This window comes from Pseudophryne corroboree, chromosome 9 (assembly GCF_028390025.1).
Source record: "Pseudophryne corroboree isolate aPseCor3 chromosome 9, aPseCor3.hap2, whole genome shotgun sequence".
In the NCBI taxonomy this organism is placed as follows: Eukaryota; Metazoa; Chordata; class Amphibia; order Anura; family Myobatrachidae; genus Pseudophryne; species Pseudophryne corroboree.
The window spans coordinates 477,581,405-477,598,176 of record NC_086452.1 but is presented as its reverse complement, the minus strand read 5'-3'; the positions used below and the strand labels follow the sequence as shown (position 1 = coordinate 477,598,176).

Below are 16,772 nucleotides of genomic sequence, written 5' to 3'. Positions count from 1 at the left end.
GAGCAATGGCGCACAGCTGCAGTGCTGTGCGCTACCTTATGAAGACAGGAAAGTCTTCTGCCGCCGATTTATGGACCTCTTCTTGCTTCAGCATCTGTAAGGGGGCCGGCGGCGCGGCTCCGGGACCCATCCATGCTGGGCCTGTGATCGTCCCTCTGGAGCTAATGTCCAGTAGCCTAAGAAACCCAATCCACTCTGCACGCAGGTGAGTTCGTTTCTCTCCCCTAAGTCCCCTCGATGCAGTGAGCCTGTTGCCAGCAGGTCTCACTGAAAATAAAAAACCTATTTAAACTTTTACTCTAAGCAGCTCAGGAGAGCCACCTAGATTGCACCCTTCTCGTTCGGGCACAAAATCTAACTGAGGCTTGGAGGAGGGTCATAGGGGGAGGAGCCAGTGCACACCAGCTAGTCCTAAAGCTTTTACTTTGTGCCCAGTCTCCTGCGGAGCCGCTATTCCCCATGGTCCTTTCGGAGTCCCCAGCATCCACTAGGACGTTAGAGAAAACTGTGTGATGTGTCTGCCAACCGCAAGAGTGCTATTCCAATATTCATGGTGGCAGCTGGGACGTCATGACCACCCTGTAGTATCTGAGTGAAGGCTGGGGTGCGGTGACAAAAAGGGAAATACCATTTTCCGATCTAGTGACAGTGGCTCTGGCTGGTGTCCTAAGCCCTCAGAGTGTGGTATAGGCTTCGGGCATGTTACAACACTGTCAGCTGATATTACTCCAGCCAGAGGCATTTACTGACAAACCACGAGCACCGCACACTAAGGAGTACAGTAAAACCAGCAGCCGAGTATTGCCTGTGCACAAACCCGCACTCTGCCCCAACTACACAGGTATATACTGGAACTGCGCTCTGCCCCAACTACACAGGTATATACTGTAACCGCGCTCTGCCCCCAACTACACAGGTATATACTGTAACCGCGCTCTGCCCCAACTACACAGGTATATACTGTAACCGCGCTCTGCCCCAACTACACAGGCATCTACAGTAACCGCACTCTGCCCCAACTACACAGGCATCTACTGTAACCGCACTCTGCCCCCAACTACACAGGTATATACTGTAACCGCGCTCTGCCCCAACTACACAGGTATATACTGGAACCGCGCTCTGCCCCAACTACACAGGCATCTACTGTAACCGCACTCTGCCCCAACTACACAGGCATCTACTGTAACCGCACTCTGCCCCAACTACACAGGTATATACTGGAACCGCACTCTGCCCCAACTACACAGGCATCTACTGTAACCGCACTCTGCCCCAACTACACAGGTATATACTGGAACCGAGCTCTGCCCCCAACTACACAGGTATATACTGTAACCGCACTCTGCCCAAACTACACAGGCATCTACTGTAACCGCACTCTGCCCCAACTACACAGGCATCTACTGTAACCGCACTCTGCCCCAACTACACAAGCATATACTGTAACCGCACTCTGCCCCAACTACACAGGTATATACTGTAACCGCGCTCTGCCCCAACTACACAGGTATATACTGTAACCGCACTCTGCCCCAACTACACAGGTATATACTGGAACCGCGCTCTGCCCCAACTACACAGGTATATACTGTAACCGCGCTCTGCCCCAACTACACAGGCATATACTGTAACCGCGCTCTGCCCCAACTACACAGGTATATACTGTAACCGCACTCTGCCCCAACTACACAGGTATATACTGTAACCGCGCTCTGACCCAACTACACAGGCATATACTGTAACCGCGCTCTGCCCCAACTACACAGGCATATACTGTAACCGCACTCTGCCCCAACTACACAGGTATATACTGTAACCGCACTCTGCCCCAACTACACAGGCACGTACTGTAACCGCACTCTGCCCCAACTACACAGGTATATACTGTAACCGCACTCTGCCCCAACTACACAGGCATCTACTGTAACCGCACTCTGCCCCAACTACACAGGCATCTACTGTAACCGCGCTGTGCCCCAACTACACAGGTATATACTGGAACCGCGCTCTGCCCCAACTACACAGGTATATACTGGAACCGCGCTCTGCCCCAACTACACAGGTATATACTGGAACCGCGCTCTGCCCCAACTACACAGGCATCTACTGTAACCGCACTCTGCCCCAACTACACAGGCATCTACTGTAACCGCACTCTGCCCCAACTACACAGGCATCTACTGTAACCGCACTCTGCCCCAACTACACAGGTATATACTGGAACCGCACTCTGCCCCAACTACACAGGCATCTACTGTAACCGCACTCTGCCCCAACTACACAGGTATATACTGGAACCGCGCTCTGCCCCAACTACACAGGTATATACTGGAACCGAGCTCTGCCCCAACTACACAGGTATATACTGTAACCGCACTCTGTCCAAACTACACAGGCATCTACTGTAACCGCACTCTGCCCCAACTACACAAGCATATACTGTAACCGCACTCTGCCCCAACTACACAGGTATATACTGTAACCGCGCTCTGCCCCAACTACACAGGTATATACTGTAACCGCACTCTGCCCCAACTACACAGGCATATACTGTAACCGCACTCTGCCCCAACTACACAGGTATATACTGTAACCGCACTCTGCCCCAACTACACAGGCATATACTGTAACCGCACTCTGCCCCAACTACACAGGCACGTACTGTAACCGCACTCTGCCCCAACTACACAGGTATATACTGTAACCGCACTCTGCCCCAACTACACAGGCATATACTGTAACCGCACTCTGCCCCAACTACACAGGCATATACTGTAACCGCACTCTGCCCCAACTACACAGGCATCTACTGTAACCGCACTCTGCCCCAACTACACAGGCATCTACTGTAACCGCACTCTGCCCCAACTACACAGGCATATACTGTAACCGCGCTCTGCCCCAACTACACAGGTATATACTGTAACCGCACTCTGCCCCAACTACACAGGCATCTACTGGAACCGCGCTCTGCCCCAACTACACAGGCATCTACTGGAACCGCACTCTGCCCCAACTACACAGGTATATACTGTAACCGCACTCTGCCCCCCCCCCCCCCCCCCCCACACACACACACAGGCATCTGCTGTAACCGCACTCTGCCCCAACTACACAGGTATATACTGTAACTGCACTCTGCCCCAACTACACAGGCATCTACTGTAACCGCACTCTGCCCAAACTACACAGGCATCTACTGTAACCGCACTCTGCCCCAACTACACAGGCATCTACTGTAACCGCACTCTGCCCCAACTACACAGGTATATACTGTAACCGCACTCTGCCCCAACTACACAGGTATATACTGTAACCGCACTCTGCCCAACTACACAGGCATCTACTGTAACCGCACTCTGCCCCAACTACACAGGCATATACTGTAACCGCACTCTGCCCCAACTACACAGGTATATACTGGAACCGCGCTCTGACCCAACTACACAGGCATCTACTGGAACCGCGCTCTGCCCCAACTACACAGGCATCTACTGTAACCGCACTCTGCCCCAACTACACAGGTATATACTGTAACCGCACTCTGCCCCAACTACACAGGTATATACTGTAACCGCGCTCTGCCCCAACTACACAGGTATATACTGGAACCGCGCTCTGACCCAACTACACAGGCATCTACTGGAACCGCGCTCTGCCCCAACTACACAGGCATCTACTGTAACCGCACTCTGCCCCAACTACACAGGTATATACTGTAACCGCACTCTGCCGCCCCCCCCCCCCCCCCCACACACACACAGGTATATACTGTAACCGCACTCTGCCCCAACTACACAGGCATATACTGTAACTGCACTCTGCCCCAACTACACAGGCATCTACTGTAACCGCGCTCTGCCCCAACTACACAGGCATCTACTGTAACCGCGCTCTGCCCCAACTACACAGGCATCTACTGTAACCGCGCTCTGCCCCAACTACACAGGCATCTACTGTAACCGCACTCTGCCCAAACTACACAGGCATCTACTGTAACCGCACTCTGCCCCAACTACACAGGCATCTACTGTAACCGCACTCTGCCCCAACTACACAGGTATATACTGTAACCGCACTCTGCCCCAACTACACAGGTATATACTGTAACCGCACTCTGCCCAACTACACAGGCATCTACTGTAACCGCACTCTGCCCCAACTACACAGGCATATACTGTAACCGCACTCTGCCCCAACTACACAGGTATATACTGGAACCGCGCTCTGACCCAACTACACAGGCATCTACTGGAACCGCGCTCTGCCCCAACTACACAGGCATCTACTGTAACCGCACTCTGCCCCAACTACACAGGTATATACTGTAACCGCACTCTGCCCCAACTACACAGGTATATACTGTAACCGCGCTCTGCCCCAACTACACAGGTATATACTGGAACCGCGCTCTGACCCAACTACACAGGCATCTACTGTAACCGCACTCTGCCCCCCCCCCCCCCACACACACACACACACACACACAGGTATATACTGTAACCGCACTCTGCCCCAACTACACAGGCATATACTGTAACTGCACTCTGCCCCAACTACACAGGCATCTACTGTAACCGCGCTCTGCCCCAACTACACAGGCATCTACTGTAACCGCGCTCTGCCCCAACTACACAGGCATCTACTGTAACCGCACTCTGCCCAAACTACACAGGCATCTACTGTAACCGCGCTCTGCCCCAACTACACAGGCATCTACTGTAACCGCGCTCTGCCCCAACTACACAGGCATCTACTGTAACCGCGCTCTGCCCCAACTACACAGGCATCTACTGTAACCGCACTCTGCCCCAACTACACAGGCATCTACTGTAACCGCACTCTGCCCCAACTACACAGGTATATACTGTAACCGCACTCTGCCCCAACTACACAGGCATCTACTGTAACCGCACTCTGCCCCAACTACACAGGCATCTACTGTTCCCGCACTCTGCCCCAACTACACAGGCATATACTGTAACCGCGCTCTGCCCCAACTACACAGGTATATACTGTAACCGCGCTCTGCCCCAACTACACAGGTATATACTGTAACCGCACTCTGCCCCAACTACACAGGTATATACTGGAACCGCGCTCTGCCCCAACTACACAGGTATATACTGGAACCGCGCTCTGCCCCAACTACACAGGTATATACTGGAACCGCACTCTGCCCCTGCCCCCCCCCCCCCCACACACACAGGCATCTGCTGTAACCGAACTCTGCCCCAACTACACAGGTATATACTGTAACTGCACTCTGCCCCAACTACACAGGTATATACTGTAACCGCACTCTGCCCCCCCCCACCCCCCCCCACCCACACACACACACAGGCATCTGCTGTAACCGCACTCTGCCCCAACTACACAGGCATCTACTGTAACCGCACTCTGCCCCAACTACACAGGCATCTACTGTAACCGCACTCTGCCCCAACTACACAGGCATCTACTGTAACCGCACTCTGCCCCAACTACACAGGCATCTACTGTAACCGCACTCTGCCCCAACTACACAGGTATATACTGGAACCGCGCTCTGCCCCAACTACACAGGTATATACTGGAACCGAGCTCTGCCCCAACTACACAGGTATATACTGTAACCGCACTCTGCCCAAACTACACAGGCATCTACTGTAACCGCACTCTGCCCCAACTACACAAGCATATACTGTAACCGCACTCTGCCCCAACTACACAGGTATATACTGTAACCGCGCTCTGCCCCAACTACACAGGTATATACTGTAACCGCACTCTGCCCCAACTACACAGGTATATACTGGAACCGCGCTCTGCCCCCAACTACACAGGTATATACTGTAACCGCGCTCTGCCCCAACTACACAGGCATATACTGTAACCGCGCTCTGCCCCAACTACACAGGCATATACTGTAACCGCACTCTGCCCCAACTACACAGGTATATACTGTAACCGCACTCTGCCCCAACTACACAGGCACGTACTGTAACCGCACTCTGCCCCAACTACACAGGTATATACTGTAACCGCACTCTGCCCCAACTACACAGGCATCTACTGTAACCGCACTCTGCCCCAACTACACAGGTATATACTGGAACCGCACTCTGCCCCCAACTACACAGGCATCTACTGTAACCGCACTCTGCCCCAACTACACAGGCATCTACTGTAACCGCGCTGTGCCCCAACTACACAGGTATATACTGGAACCGCGCTCTGCCCCAACTACACAGGTATATACTGGAACCTGCGCTCTGCCCCAACTACACAGGTATATAACTGGAACCGCGCTCTGCCCCAACTACACAGGCATCTACTGTAACCGCACTCTGCCCCAACTACACAGGCATCTACTGTAACCGCACTCTGCCCCAACTACACAGGTATATACTGGAACCGCACTCTGCCCCAACTACACAGGCATCTACTGTAACCGCGCTCTGCCCCAACTACACAGGTATATACTGGAACCGCGCTCTGCCCCAACTACACAGGTATATACTGGAACCGAGCTCTGCCCCAACTACACAGGTATATACTGTAACCGCACTCTGTCCAAACTACACAGGCATCTACTGTAACCGCACTCTGCCCCAACTACACAAGCATATACTGTAACCGCACTCTGCCCCAACTACACAGGTATATACTGTAACCGCGCTCTGCCCCAACTACACAGGTATATACTGTAACCGCACTCTGCCCCAACTACACAGGCATATACTGTAACCGCACTCTGCCCCAACTACACAGGCATCTACTGTAACCGCACTCTGCCCCAACTACACAGGCATCTACTGTAACCGCACTCTGCCCCAACTACACAGGCATCTACTGTAACCGCACTCTGCCCCAACTACACAGGCATCTACTGTAACCGCACTCTGCCCCAACTACACAGGCATCTACTGTAACCGCACTCTGCCCCAACTACACAGGCATCTACTGTAACCGCACTCTGCCCCAACTACACAGGTATATACTGTAACCGCACTCTGCCCCAACTACACAGGTATATACTGTAACCGCACTCTGCCCCAACTACACAGGCATATACTGTAACCGCACTCTGCCCCAACTACACAGGCATATACTGTAACCGCACTCTGCCCCAACTACACAGGCATCTACTGTAACCGCACTCTGCCCCAACTACACAGGCATCTACTGTAACCGCACTCTGCCCCAACTACACAGGCATCTACTGTAACCGCACTCTGCCCCAACTACACAGGCATCTACTGTAACCGCACTCTGCCCCAACTACACAGGTATATACTGTAACCGCACTCTGCCCAACTACACAGGCATCTACTGTAACCGCGCTCTGCCCCAACTACACAGGTATATACTGTAACCGCGCTCTGCCCCAACTACACAGGTATATACTGTAACCGCACTCTGCCCCAACTACACAGGTATATACTGTAACCGCGCTCTGCCCCAACTACACAGGTATATACTGGAACCGCGCTCTGACCCAACTACACAGGCATCTACTGGAACCGCGCTCTGCCCCAACTACACAGGCATCTACTGGAACCGCACTCTGCCCCAACTACACAGGTATATACTGTAACCGCGCTCTGCCCCAACTACACAGGTATATACTGTAAACCGCGCTCTGCCCCAACTACACAGGTATATACTGTAACCGCACTCTGCCCCAACTACACAGGTATATACTGGAACCGCGCTCTGCCCCAACTACACAGGTATATACTGTAACCGCGCTCTGCCCCAACTACACAGGCATATACTGTAACCGCGCTCTGCCCCAACTACACAGGCATATACTGTAACCGCACTCTGCCCCAACTACACAGGTATATACTGTAACCGCACTCTGCCCCAACTACACAGGCACGTACTGTAACCGCACTCTGCCCCAACTACACAGGTATATACTGTAACCGCACTCTGCCCCAACTACACAGGCATCTACTGTAACCGCACTCTGCCCCAACTACACAGGTATATACTGGAACCGCACTCTGCCCCAACTACACAGGCATCTACTGTAACCGCACTCTGCCCCAACTACACAGGCATCTACTGTAACCGCGCTGTGCCCCAACTACACAGGTATATACTGGAACCGCGCTCTGCCCCAACTACACAGGTATATACTGGAACCGCGCTCTGCCCCAACTACACAGGTATATACTGTAACCGCACTCTGCCCCAACTACACAGGTATATACTGTAACTGCACTCTGCCCCAACTACACAGGCATCTACTGTAACCGCACTCTGCCCAAACTACACAGGCATCTACTGTAACCGCACTCTGCCCCAACTACACAGGTATATACTGTAACCGCACTCTGCCCCAACTACACAGGTATATACTGTAACCGCACTCTGCCCCAACTACACAGGCATCTACTGGAACCGCACTCTGCCCCAACTACACAGGTATATACTGGAACCGCACTCTGCCCCCCCCCCCCCCCCACACACACACAGGTATATACTGTAACCGCACTCTGCCCCAACTACACAGGCATCTACTGTAACCGCACTCTGCCCAAACTACACAGGCATCTACTGTAACCGCACTCTGCCCAAACTACACAGGCATCTACTGTAACCGCGCTCTGCCCCAACTACACAGGCATCTACTGTAACCGCGCTCTGCCCCAACTACACAGGCATCTACTGTAACCGCGCTCTGCCCCAACTACACAGGCATCTACTGTAACCGCACTCTGCCCAAACTACACAGGCATCTACTGTAACCGCACTCTGCCCCAACTACACAGGCATCTACTGTAACCGCACTCTGCCCAAACTACACAGGCATCTACTGTAACCGCACTCTGCCCCAACTACACAGGTATATACTGTAACCGCACTCTGCCCCAACTACACAGGCATCTACTGTAACCGCACTCTGCCCCAACTACACAGGCATCTACTGTTCCCGCACTCTGCCCCAACTACACAGGCATATACTGTAACCGCGCTCTGCCCCAACTACACAGGTATATACTGTAACCGCGCTCTGCCCCAACTACACAGGTATATACTGGAACCGCGCTCTGCCCCAACTACACAGGTATATACTGTAACCGCACTCTTGCCCCAACTACACAGGTATATACTGTAACCGCACTCTGCCCCAACTACCCAGGCATCTACTGTAACCGCACTCTGCCCCAACTACCCAGGCATCTACTGTAACCGCACTCTGCCCCAACTACACAGGCATCTACTGTAACCGCACTCTGCCCCAACTACACAGGCATCTACTGTAACCGCACTCTGCCCCAACTACACAGGCATCTACTGTAACCGCACTCTGCCCCAACTACACAGGCATCTACTGTAACCGCACTCTGCCCCAACTACACAGGCATCTACTGTAACCGCACTCTGCCCCAACTACACAGGCATATACTGTTCCCGCACTCTGCCCCAACTACACAGGCATAGACTGCCCCAGCACTCTGCCCCAACTACACAGGTATAGACTGCCCCCGCACTCTGCCCCAACTACACAGGCATCAACTGTAACCGCGCTCTGCCCCAACTACACAGGCATCAACTGTAACCGCACTCTGCCCCAACTACACAGGTATATACTGTAACCGCGCTCTGCCCCAACTACACAGGTATATACTGTAACCGCGCTCTGCCCCAACTACACAGGTATATACTGGAACCGCGCTCTGCCCCAACTACACAGGTATATACTGGAACCGCGCTCTGCCCCAACTACACAGGTATATACTGGAACCGCGCTCTGCCCCAACTACACAGGTATATACTGGAACCGCGCTCTGCCCCAACTACACAGGCATATACTGTAACCGCGCTCTGCCCCAACTACACAGGCATCAACTGTAACCGCACTCTGCCCCAACTACACAGGCATCTACTGTAACCGCGCTCTGCCCCAACTACACAGGTATATACTGTAACCGCGCTCTGCCCCAACTACACAGGTATATACTGTAACCGCGCTCTGCCCCAACTACACAGGTATATACTGTAACCGCGCTCTGCCCCAACTACACAGGTATATACTGTAACCGCGCTCTGCCCCAACTACACAGGTATATACTGTAACCGCACTCTGCCCCAACTACACAGGTATATACTGGAACCGCGCTCTGCCCCAACTACACAGGTATATACTGGAACCGCGCTCTGCCCCAACTACACAGGTATATACTGTAACCGCACTCTGCCCCAACTACACAGGTATATACTGTAACCGCACTCTGCCCCAACTACACAGGCATCTACTGTAACCGCACTCTGCCCCAACTACACAGGTATATACTGTAACCGCACTCTGCCCCCCCCCCACACACACACAGGCATCTACTGTAACCGCGCTCTGCCCCAACTACACAGGCATCTACTGTAACCGCACTCTGCCCCAACTACACAGGCATCTACTGTAACCGCACTCTGCCCCAACTACACAGGCATCTACTGTAACCGCACTCTGCCCCAACTACACAGGCATCTACTGTAACCGCACTCTGCCCCAACTACACAGGCATCTACTGTAACCGCACTCTGCCCCAACTACACAGGCATCTACTGTAACCGCACTCTGCCCCAACTACACAGGCATCTACTGTAACCGCACTCTGCCCCAACTACACAGGCATCTACTGTAACCGCACTCTGCCCCAACTACACAGGCATCTACTGTAACCGCACTCTGCCCCAACTACACAGGCATCTACTGTAACCGCACTCTGCCCCAACTACACAGGCATCTACTGTAACCGCACTCTGCCCCAACTACACAGGCATCTACTGTAACCGCACTCTGCCCCAACTACACAGGCATCTACTGTAACCGCACTCTGCCCCAACTACACAGGCATCTACTGTAACCGCACTCTGCCCCAACTACACAGGCATCTACTGTAACCGCACTCTGCCCCAACTACACAGGCATAGACTGCCCCCCCGCACTCTGCCCCAACTACACAGGCATAGACTGCCCCCCCGCACTCTTCCCCAACTACACAGGCATAGACTGCCCCCCGCACTCTTCCCCAACTACACAGGCATAGACTGCCCCCCCGCACTCTTCCCCAACTACACAGGCATAGACTGCCCCCCCGCACTCTTCCCCAACTACACAGGCATAGACTGCCCCCGCACTCTGCCCCAACTACACAGGCATAGACTGCCCCCGCACTCTGCCCCAACTACACAGGCATAGACTGCCCCCGCACTCTGCCCCAACTACACAGGCATAGACTGCCCCCGCACTCTGCCCCAACTACACAGGCATAGACTGCCCCCGCACTCTGCCCCAACTACACAGGCATAGACTGCCCCCGCACTCTGCCCCAACTACACAGGCATAGACTGCCCCCGCACTCTGCCCCAACTACACAGGCATAGACTGCCCCCGCACTCTGCCCCAACTACACAGGCATAGACTGCCCCCGCACTCTGCCCCAACTACACAGGCATAGACTGCCCCCGCACTCTGCCCCAACTACACAGGCATAGACTGCCCCCGCACTCTGCCCCACACACACACAGGCATAGACTGCAGATCTACTCTGTCAGTCCCTCCATTGGTTACCGGTATTCTACTGTATTCAATATAAAATACTGTTACTTACATACAAGGCCATTAACCAAACTACACCAACGTACATCACTTCTGTCATCTCATAATATCTCCAAACCCACCTCTCTGCTCTTCACAAGACCTGCGTCTCTCATCCACACTCATTACTCACTCCCATGCACGATTGCAGGACTTTCTTCAGGCTGCACCCACTCTGTGGAATGCCCTCCCACGCACAATAAGACTCTCCTCTAGTCTCCAAACCTTCAAGCGTTCCCTGAAAACTCAGCTCTTCAGGCAGCTCATCAAATTCCAGAACCGCCCACATAACCTTCATAAACTTTCCTATCAAATTGCATCCACTCTGTACAGTCCACACATATCCTCACATGTCTTCTCATTCTTCACTTTCCCATCCTCCTGACCCCAGGCCTACATCGCTGTGTGACCACATCATGCAGTCACCAAGAACCTCTGCAAGCTAGGTGACCATTATGCCATAGATAGACACTGATACACAAGGACAGGTGCTATTTCCCTATAGAGAGTAAGCTTGGGAGCAGGGCCCTCCTACCTCTATGTCTGTTATTACCCAGTTTTGTTTTATCACTGTTGTTTCCAATTGTTAAGAGCAACGGAATTTCCTGCGCTATATAAGAAACTTCATTAATAATAATAATAATGATGAGACTATAGGTTTTTACATTCATGGGTGAATTACCTAACAATGCGTCAATCTCATCCAAGTTGCCGTCAAACTCGTCCTCGATGCAAAGCCGCAGTAACCGGAAAAACGGGGACAAGCAGAGAGAGGACACGAGGCTGCGGGGAGGAGGCCACAGTTACATCTAGTAATAGAGTGCAGGCTGTAGGGTGAGAATAAGAACAGGGGTAACAGTATATACTGACATTACAGCTGTGTAACCTGAACACATTATACAATGGGATATTGAGGCTCCTTACACAAATGTGCAAAGTGGATTTCACCCAGGTTATAATGCGCTGGCTGAATCCCTGTTCTTATCTTGGACTGACCTTGCCTGGCTTTAACCCCAAAACTGGCACCATAAGAAGAGCCGTCACAGACGGGATCCTGGCTGTCTAAGAAGACGTGCCAGAATCCCGAACGGGCTCAGAAACCCGATCGTTCCACTTCCGGCAAGCAGGACAGGTGCGTGAAGGTGGGGGGGGGGCTGGAGAGGAGGATAAGTTTAAGCTGCAGGGGAGGGTTAGGCACCCTGGGAAAGGTTGCGGGAGAGGGATGGTTAGGTTTGGGCTGCGGGAGGGAGCGTTAGGTTGCGGGGAGGGGATTAGAGTTAGGCACCCAGGGGAAAGGTTGCGGGAGAGAGTTGGTTAGGTTTGGGCTGCGGGAACGGGGGGGGGGGGGGGGGGGGGGGGTGATGGTTAGAGATAGGCACCCCCGGGAAAGGTTGCGGGGAGGGATGGTTAGGTTTGGGCTGCGGGAGGGTCAGTCTGCGGGAAGGAGGGGGTTAGAGATAAGCACCCCCGGGAAAGGTTGCGGGGAGGGATGGTTCGGTTTGGGCTGCGGGAGGGAGCGCTTGGCTGCGGGAAGGGGGGGGGGGGTTAGAGTTAGGCACCCCCTGGAAAGGTTGCGTGGAGGGATGGTTAGGTTTGGGCAGCGGGAGGAAGGGTCTCTCTGCGGGAAAGAGGGGGTTAGAGTTAGGCACCCTGGGAAAGGTTGCGGGGAGGGATGGTTAGGTTTGGGCTGTGGGAGGGAGCACACGGCTGCGGGAAGCGGGGGGGAGGGGATAGAGTTAGGCACCCCCGGGAAAGGTTGCGGGAGGGATGGTTAGGTTTGGGCTGCGGGAGGGAGCGCTCGGCTGCGGGAAGGGGGGGGGGGGGGTTTAGAGATAGCCATCCCCGGGAAAGGTTGCGGAGAGGGATGGTTAGGTTTGGGCTGCGGGAAGGAGGGGGTTAGAGTTAGGCACCCTGGGAAAGGTTGCGGGGAGGGGATGGTTAGGTTTGGGCATCGGGAGGGAGGGTCAGGCTGCGGGAGGGGGAGGGACAGTCACCATGAGAAAGGTTGCGGGGAGGGATGGTTAGTTTTGGGCATCGGGAGGGAAGGTCAGGCTGCGGGAGGGAGGAAGTTAGGCACCCTGGGAAAGGATGCGGGAGAGGGGTGGTTAGGTTTGGGCTGCGGGAGGTAAAGGTTAGGGGGCTATTGGGGGAAGGCCGGTATACTGACCGTCCCACTTTCCGGATGCCACGGTTGGTATATGCCAATATGGTCTCATTCCCTGTGGATTCACCTCTCACCCTCGAGGACATACAGTGAACGGTCTCAGATCACAGACAGACTACGCTCCGGCCCAGACGGACAGACCCAGCACCAGATGCACCCGTCCCAGTAACTCATTGTCCGGACATTCCACACAAATGATACCATCCCAGCAGCCACAGATGCGGAATCCCCCTCTTTATCAGACCCCACAGGTAAAGACGTGTCAGTACACAACCAGATATACACAGCAGATGTGTAGGAGGAGGATCAGGTGCCCATCTGTGAGGAAAGACCGCTACGGAGGATGGACCGCCTGTGGATAGCGCCCCCTGCCTGGGGCTGGCACAATACAAGGCCACCACCCCATAGGACAGTCTGAGCAGACTCTGCCTAGTGAAGGGCTGCTGTCAGGAACTCAGTCTGACCCTCCGCCATAGACCAAGTGTCCCTGCACTTCGGTGTATACCCGATCCCTGGAGGATGGACTGCTGTGGATAGCGCCCATAGACCAGTGCCCCTGCACTTCTGTGTATACCCCGATCCCTGGAGGATGGACCGTCTGTGGATAGCGCCCCTGCCTGGGGGCTGGCCGCCCATAGACCAGTGTCCCTGCACTTCTGTGTATACCCGATCCCTGGAGGATGGACCGTCTGTGGATAGCGCCCCCTGCCTGGGGCTGGGCCGCCCATAGACCAGCTGTCCCTGCACTTCTGTGTATACCCGATCCCTGGAGGATGGACTGCTGTGGGATAGCGCCCATAGACCAGTGCCCCTGCACTTCTGTGTATACCCGATCCCTGGAGGATGGACCGTCTGTGGATAGCACCCCCTGCCTGGGCTGGCCGCCATAGACAGTGCCCCTGCACTTCTGTGTATACCCGATCCCTGGAGGATGGAACCGTCTGTGGATAGCGCCCCCTGCCTGGGGCTGGCCCGCCCATAGACCAGTGTCCCTGCACTTCTGTGTATACCCGATCCCTGGAGGATGGACCCGTCTGTGGATAGCACCCCCTGCCTGGGGCTGGCCGCCCATAGACCAGTGCCCCTGCACTTCTGTGTATACCCGATCCCTGGAGGATGGACCGTCTGTGGATAGCGCCCCTGCCTGGGGCTGGCCGCCCATAGACCAGTGTCCCCTGCACTTCTGTGTATACCCGATCCTGGAGGATGGGACCGTCTGTGGATAGCGCCCCCTGCCTGGGGCTGGCCGCCCATAGACCAGTGTCCTGCACTTCTGTGTATACCCCCGATCCCTGGAGGATGGACCGTCTGTGGATAGCGCCCCCTGCCTGGGGCTGGCCGCCCATAGACCAGTGTCCCTGCACTTCTGTGTATACCCGATCCCTGGAGGATGGACTGCTGTGGATAGCGCCCATAGACCAGTGCCCCTGCACTTCTGTGTATACCCGATCCCTGGAGGATGGACCGTCTGTGGATAGCGCCCCTGCCTGGGGCTGCCGCCCATAGACCAGTGTCCCTGCACTTCTGTGTATACCCGATCCCTGGAGGATGGACTGCTGTGGATAGCGCCCATAGACCAGTGCCCCTGCACTTCTGTGTATACCCGATCCCTGGAGGATGGACCGTCTGTGGATAGCGCCCCCTGCCTGGGGCTGGCCGCCCATAGACCAGTGTCCCTGCACTTCTGTGTATACCCCGATCCCTGGAGGATGGACTGCTGTGGATAGCGCCCCCTGCCTGGGGCTGGCCGCCCATAGACCAGTGTCCCTGCACTTCTGTGTATACCCGATCCCTGGAGGATGGACTGCTGTGGATAGCGCCCATAGACCAGTGCCCCTGCACTTCTGTGTATACCCGATCCCTGGAGGATGGACTGTCTTGTGGATAGCGCCCCCTGCCTGGGGCTGGCCGCCCATAGACCAGTGTCCTGCACTTCTGTGTATACCCCGATCCCTGGAGGATGGACTGCTGTGCGATAGCGCCCCCCTGCCTGGGGCTGCCGCCCATAGACCAGTGTCCCTGCACTTCTGTGTATACCCGATCCCTGGAGGATGGACTGCTGTGGATAGCGCCCATTAGACCAGTGCCCCTGCACTTCTGTGTTATACCCGATCCCTGGAGGAATGGACCGTCTGTGGATAGCGCCCCCTGCCTGGGGCTGGCCGCCCATAGACCAGTGTCCCTGCACTTCTGTGTATACCCCGATCCCTGGAGGATGGACTGCTGTGGATAGCGCCCCCTGCCTGGGGCTGGCCGCCCATAGACCAGTGTCCCTGCACTTCTGTGTATACCCGATCCCTGGAGGATGACAGAGCGCTCCAGCGTCCTAGATAGGAGAGCGGGCTTCACTTACCACAATCCGGAGCAGTGAACCAGGGTAAATATAAGAATACTCCTGTATATAGGGCGGGCCTGTATGCCGCCTCTGCTGAAAATTCACCCCTAACAAATCATCTGTGTCCAACAGAATACGGATTCTCTTTGTGTCCGTGGCGATTGGAACTCACCGACCTTCCTTGATTGTCGGTGCGGCAGCCTTTATTAATGATGTCATGTGACAGAAGGGGGAGGAGATTGATGACTACGGCACCCTGGCTCTCATCCTCTTCCAGATTGTACATGGCTTTCACCGGGAACACGTGGTTTCTGGAGAGAGAAGACACAAGGGTAAGAGACCAGGTCACATCGTCACACCCACCGAGGTAGACACCCCCCAAAGTGCTAGGAGACTGGATAGGATGTAAACGGGGTGCCACAAGCATGTCAGTATCTGCGCTGCCTAATGACTCGCAGCGTGGACAGCGGCAAAACCTCATACGCACCCTTCCACTGGCTGCTCCAGGTCCACCACATAGTCTTCCTGAAAATCGTCCACCACGCCCTTTCTCACGTATTCCTGCAACAGGTAACAGGAGTAATAACCGGGCGTAATAAGGTAAAACCTCGCCCGAATCCTGACAGAGGTCACCTACACACGAGGGCGTCACTTATAGAGGAGGATAGGTGGTAGGT

The 16,772-nt window shown here is 54.6% G+C and overlaps 1 protein-coding gene across 1 annotated transcript in view; it reads right to left on the bottom strand.

Annotated features, from left to right (window-relative positions):
- FANCD2 (FA complementation group D2) overlaps positions 1-16,772 on the bottom strand; it is a 255,379-nt gene that overhangs the window by 118,001 nt on the left and 120,606 nt on the right. The window contains exons 22-24 of the mRNA XM_063941424.1: positions 16,583-16,656; positions 16,272-16,406; positions 12,279-12,379 (exon numbers count right to left, since the gene is read on the bottom strand). Coding sequence (XP_063797494.1) covers positions 12,279-12,379; positions 16,272-16,406; positions 16,583-16,656 — 310 coding nt within the window. The remainder of the gene's footprint in view (positions 1-12,278; positions 12,380-16,271; positions 16,407-16,582; positions 16,657-16,772) is intronic.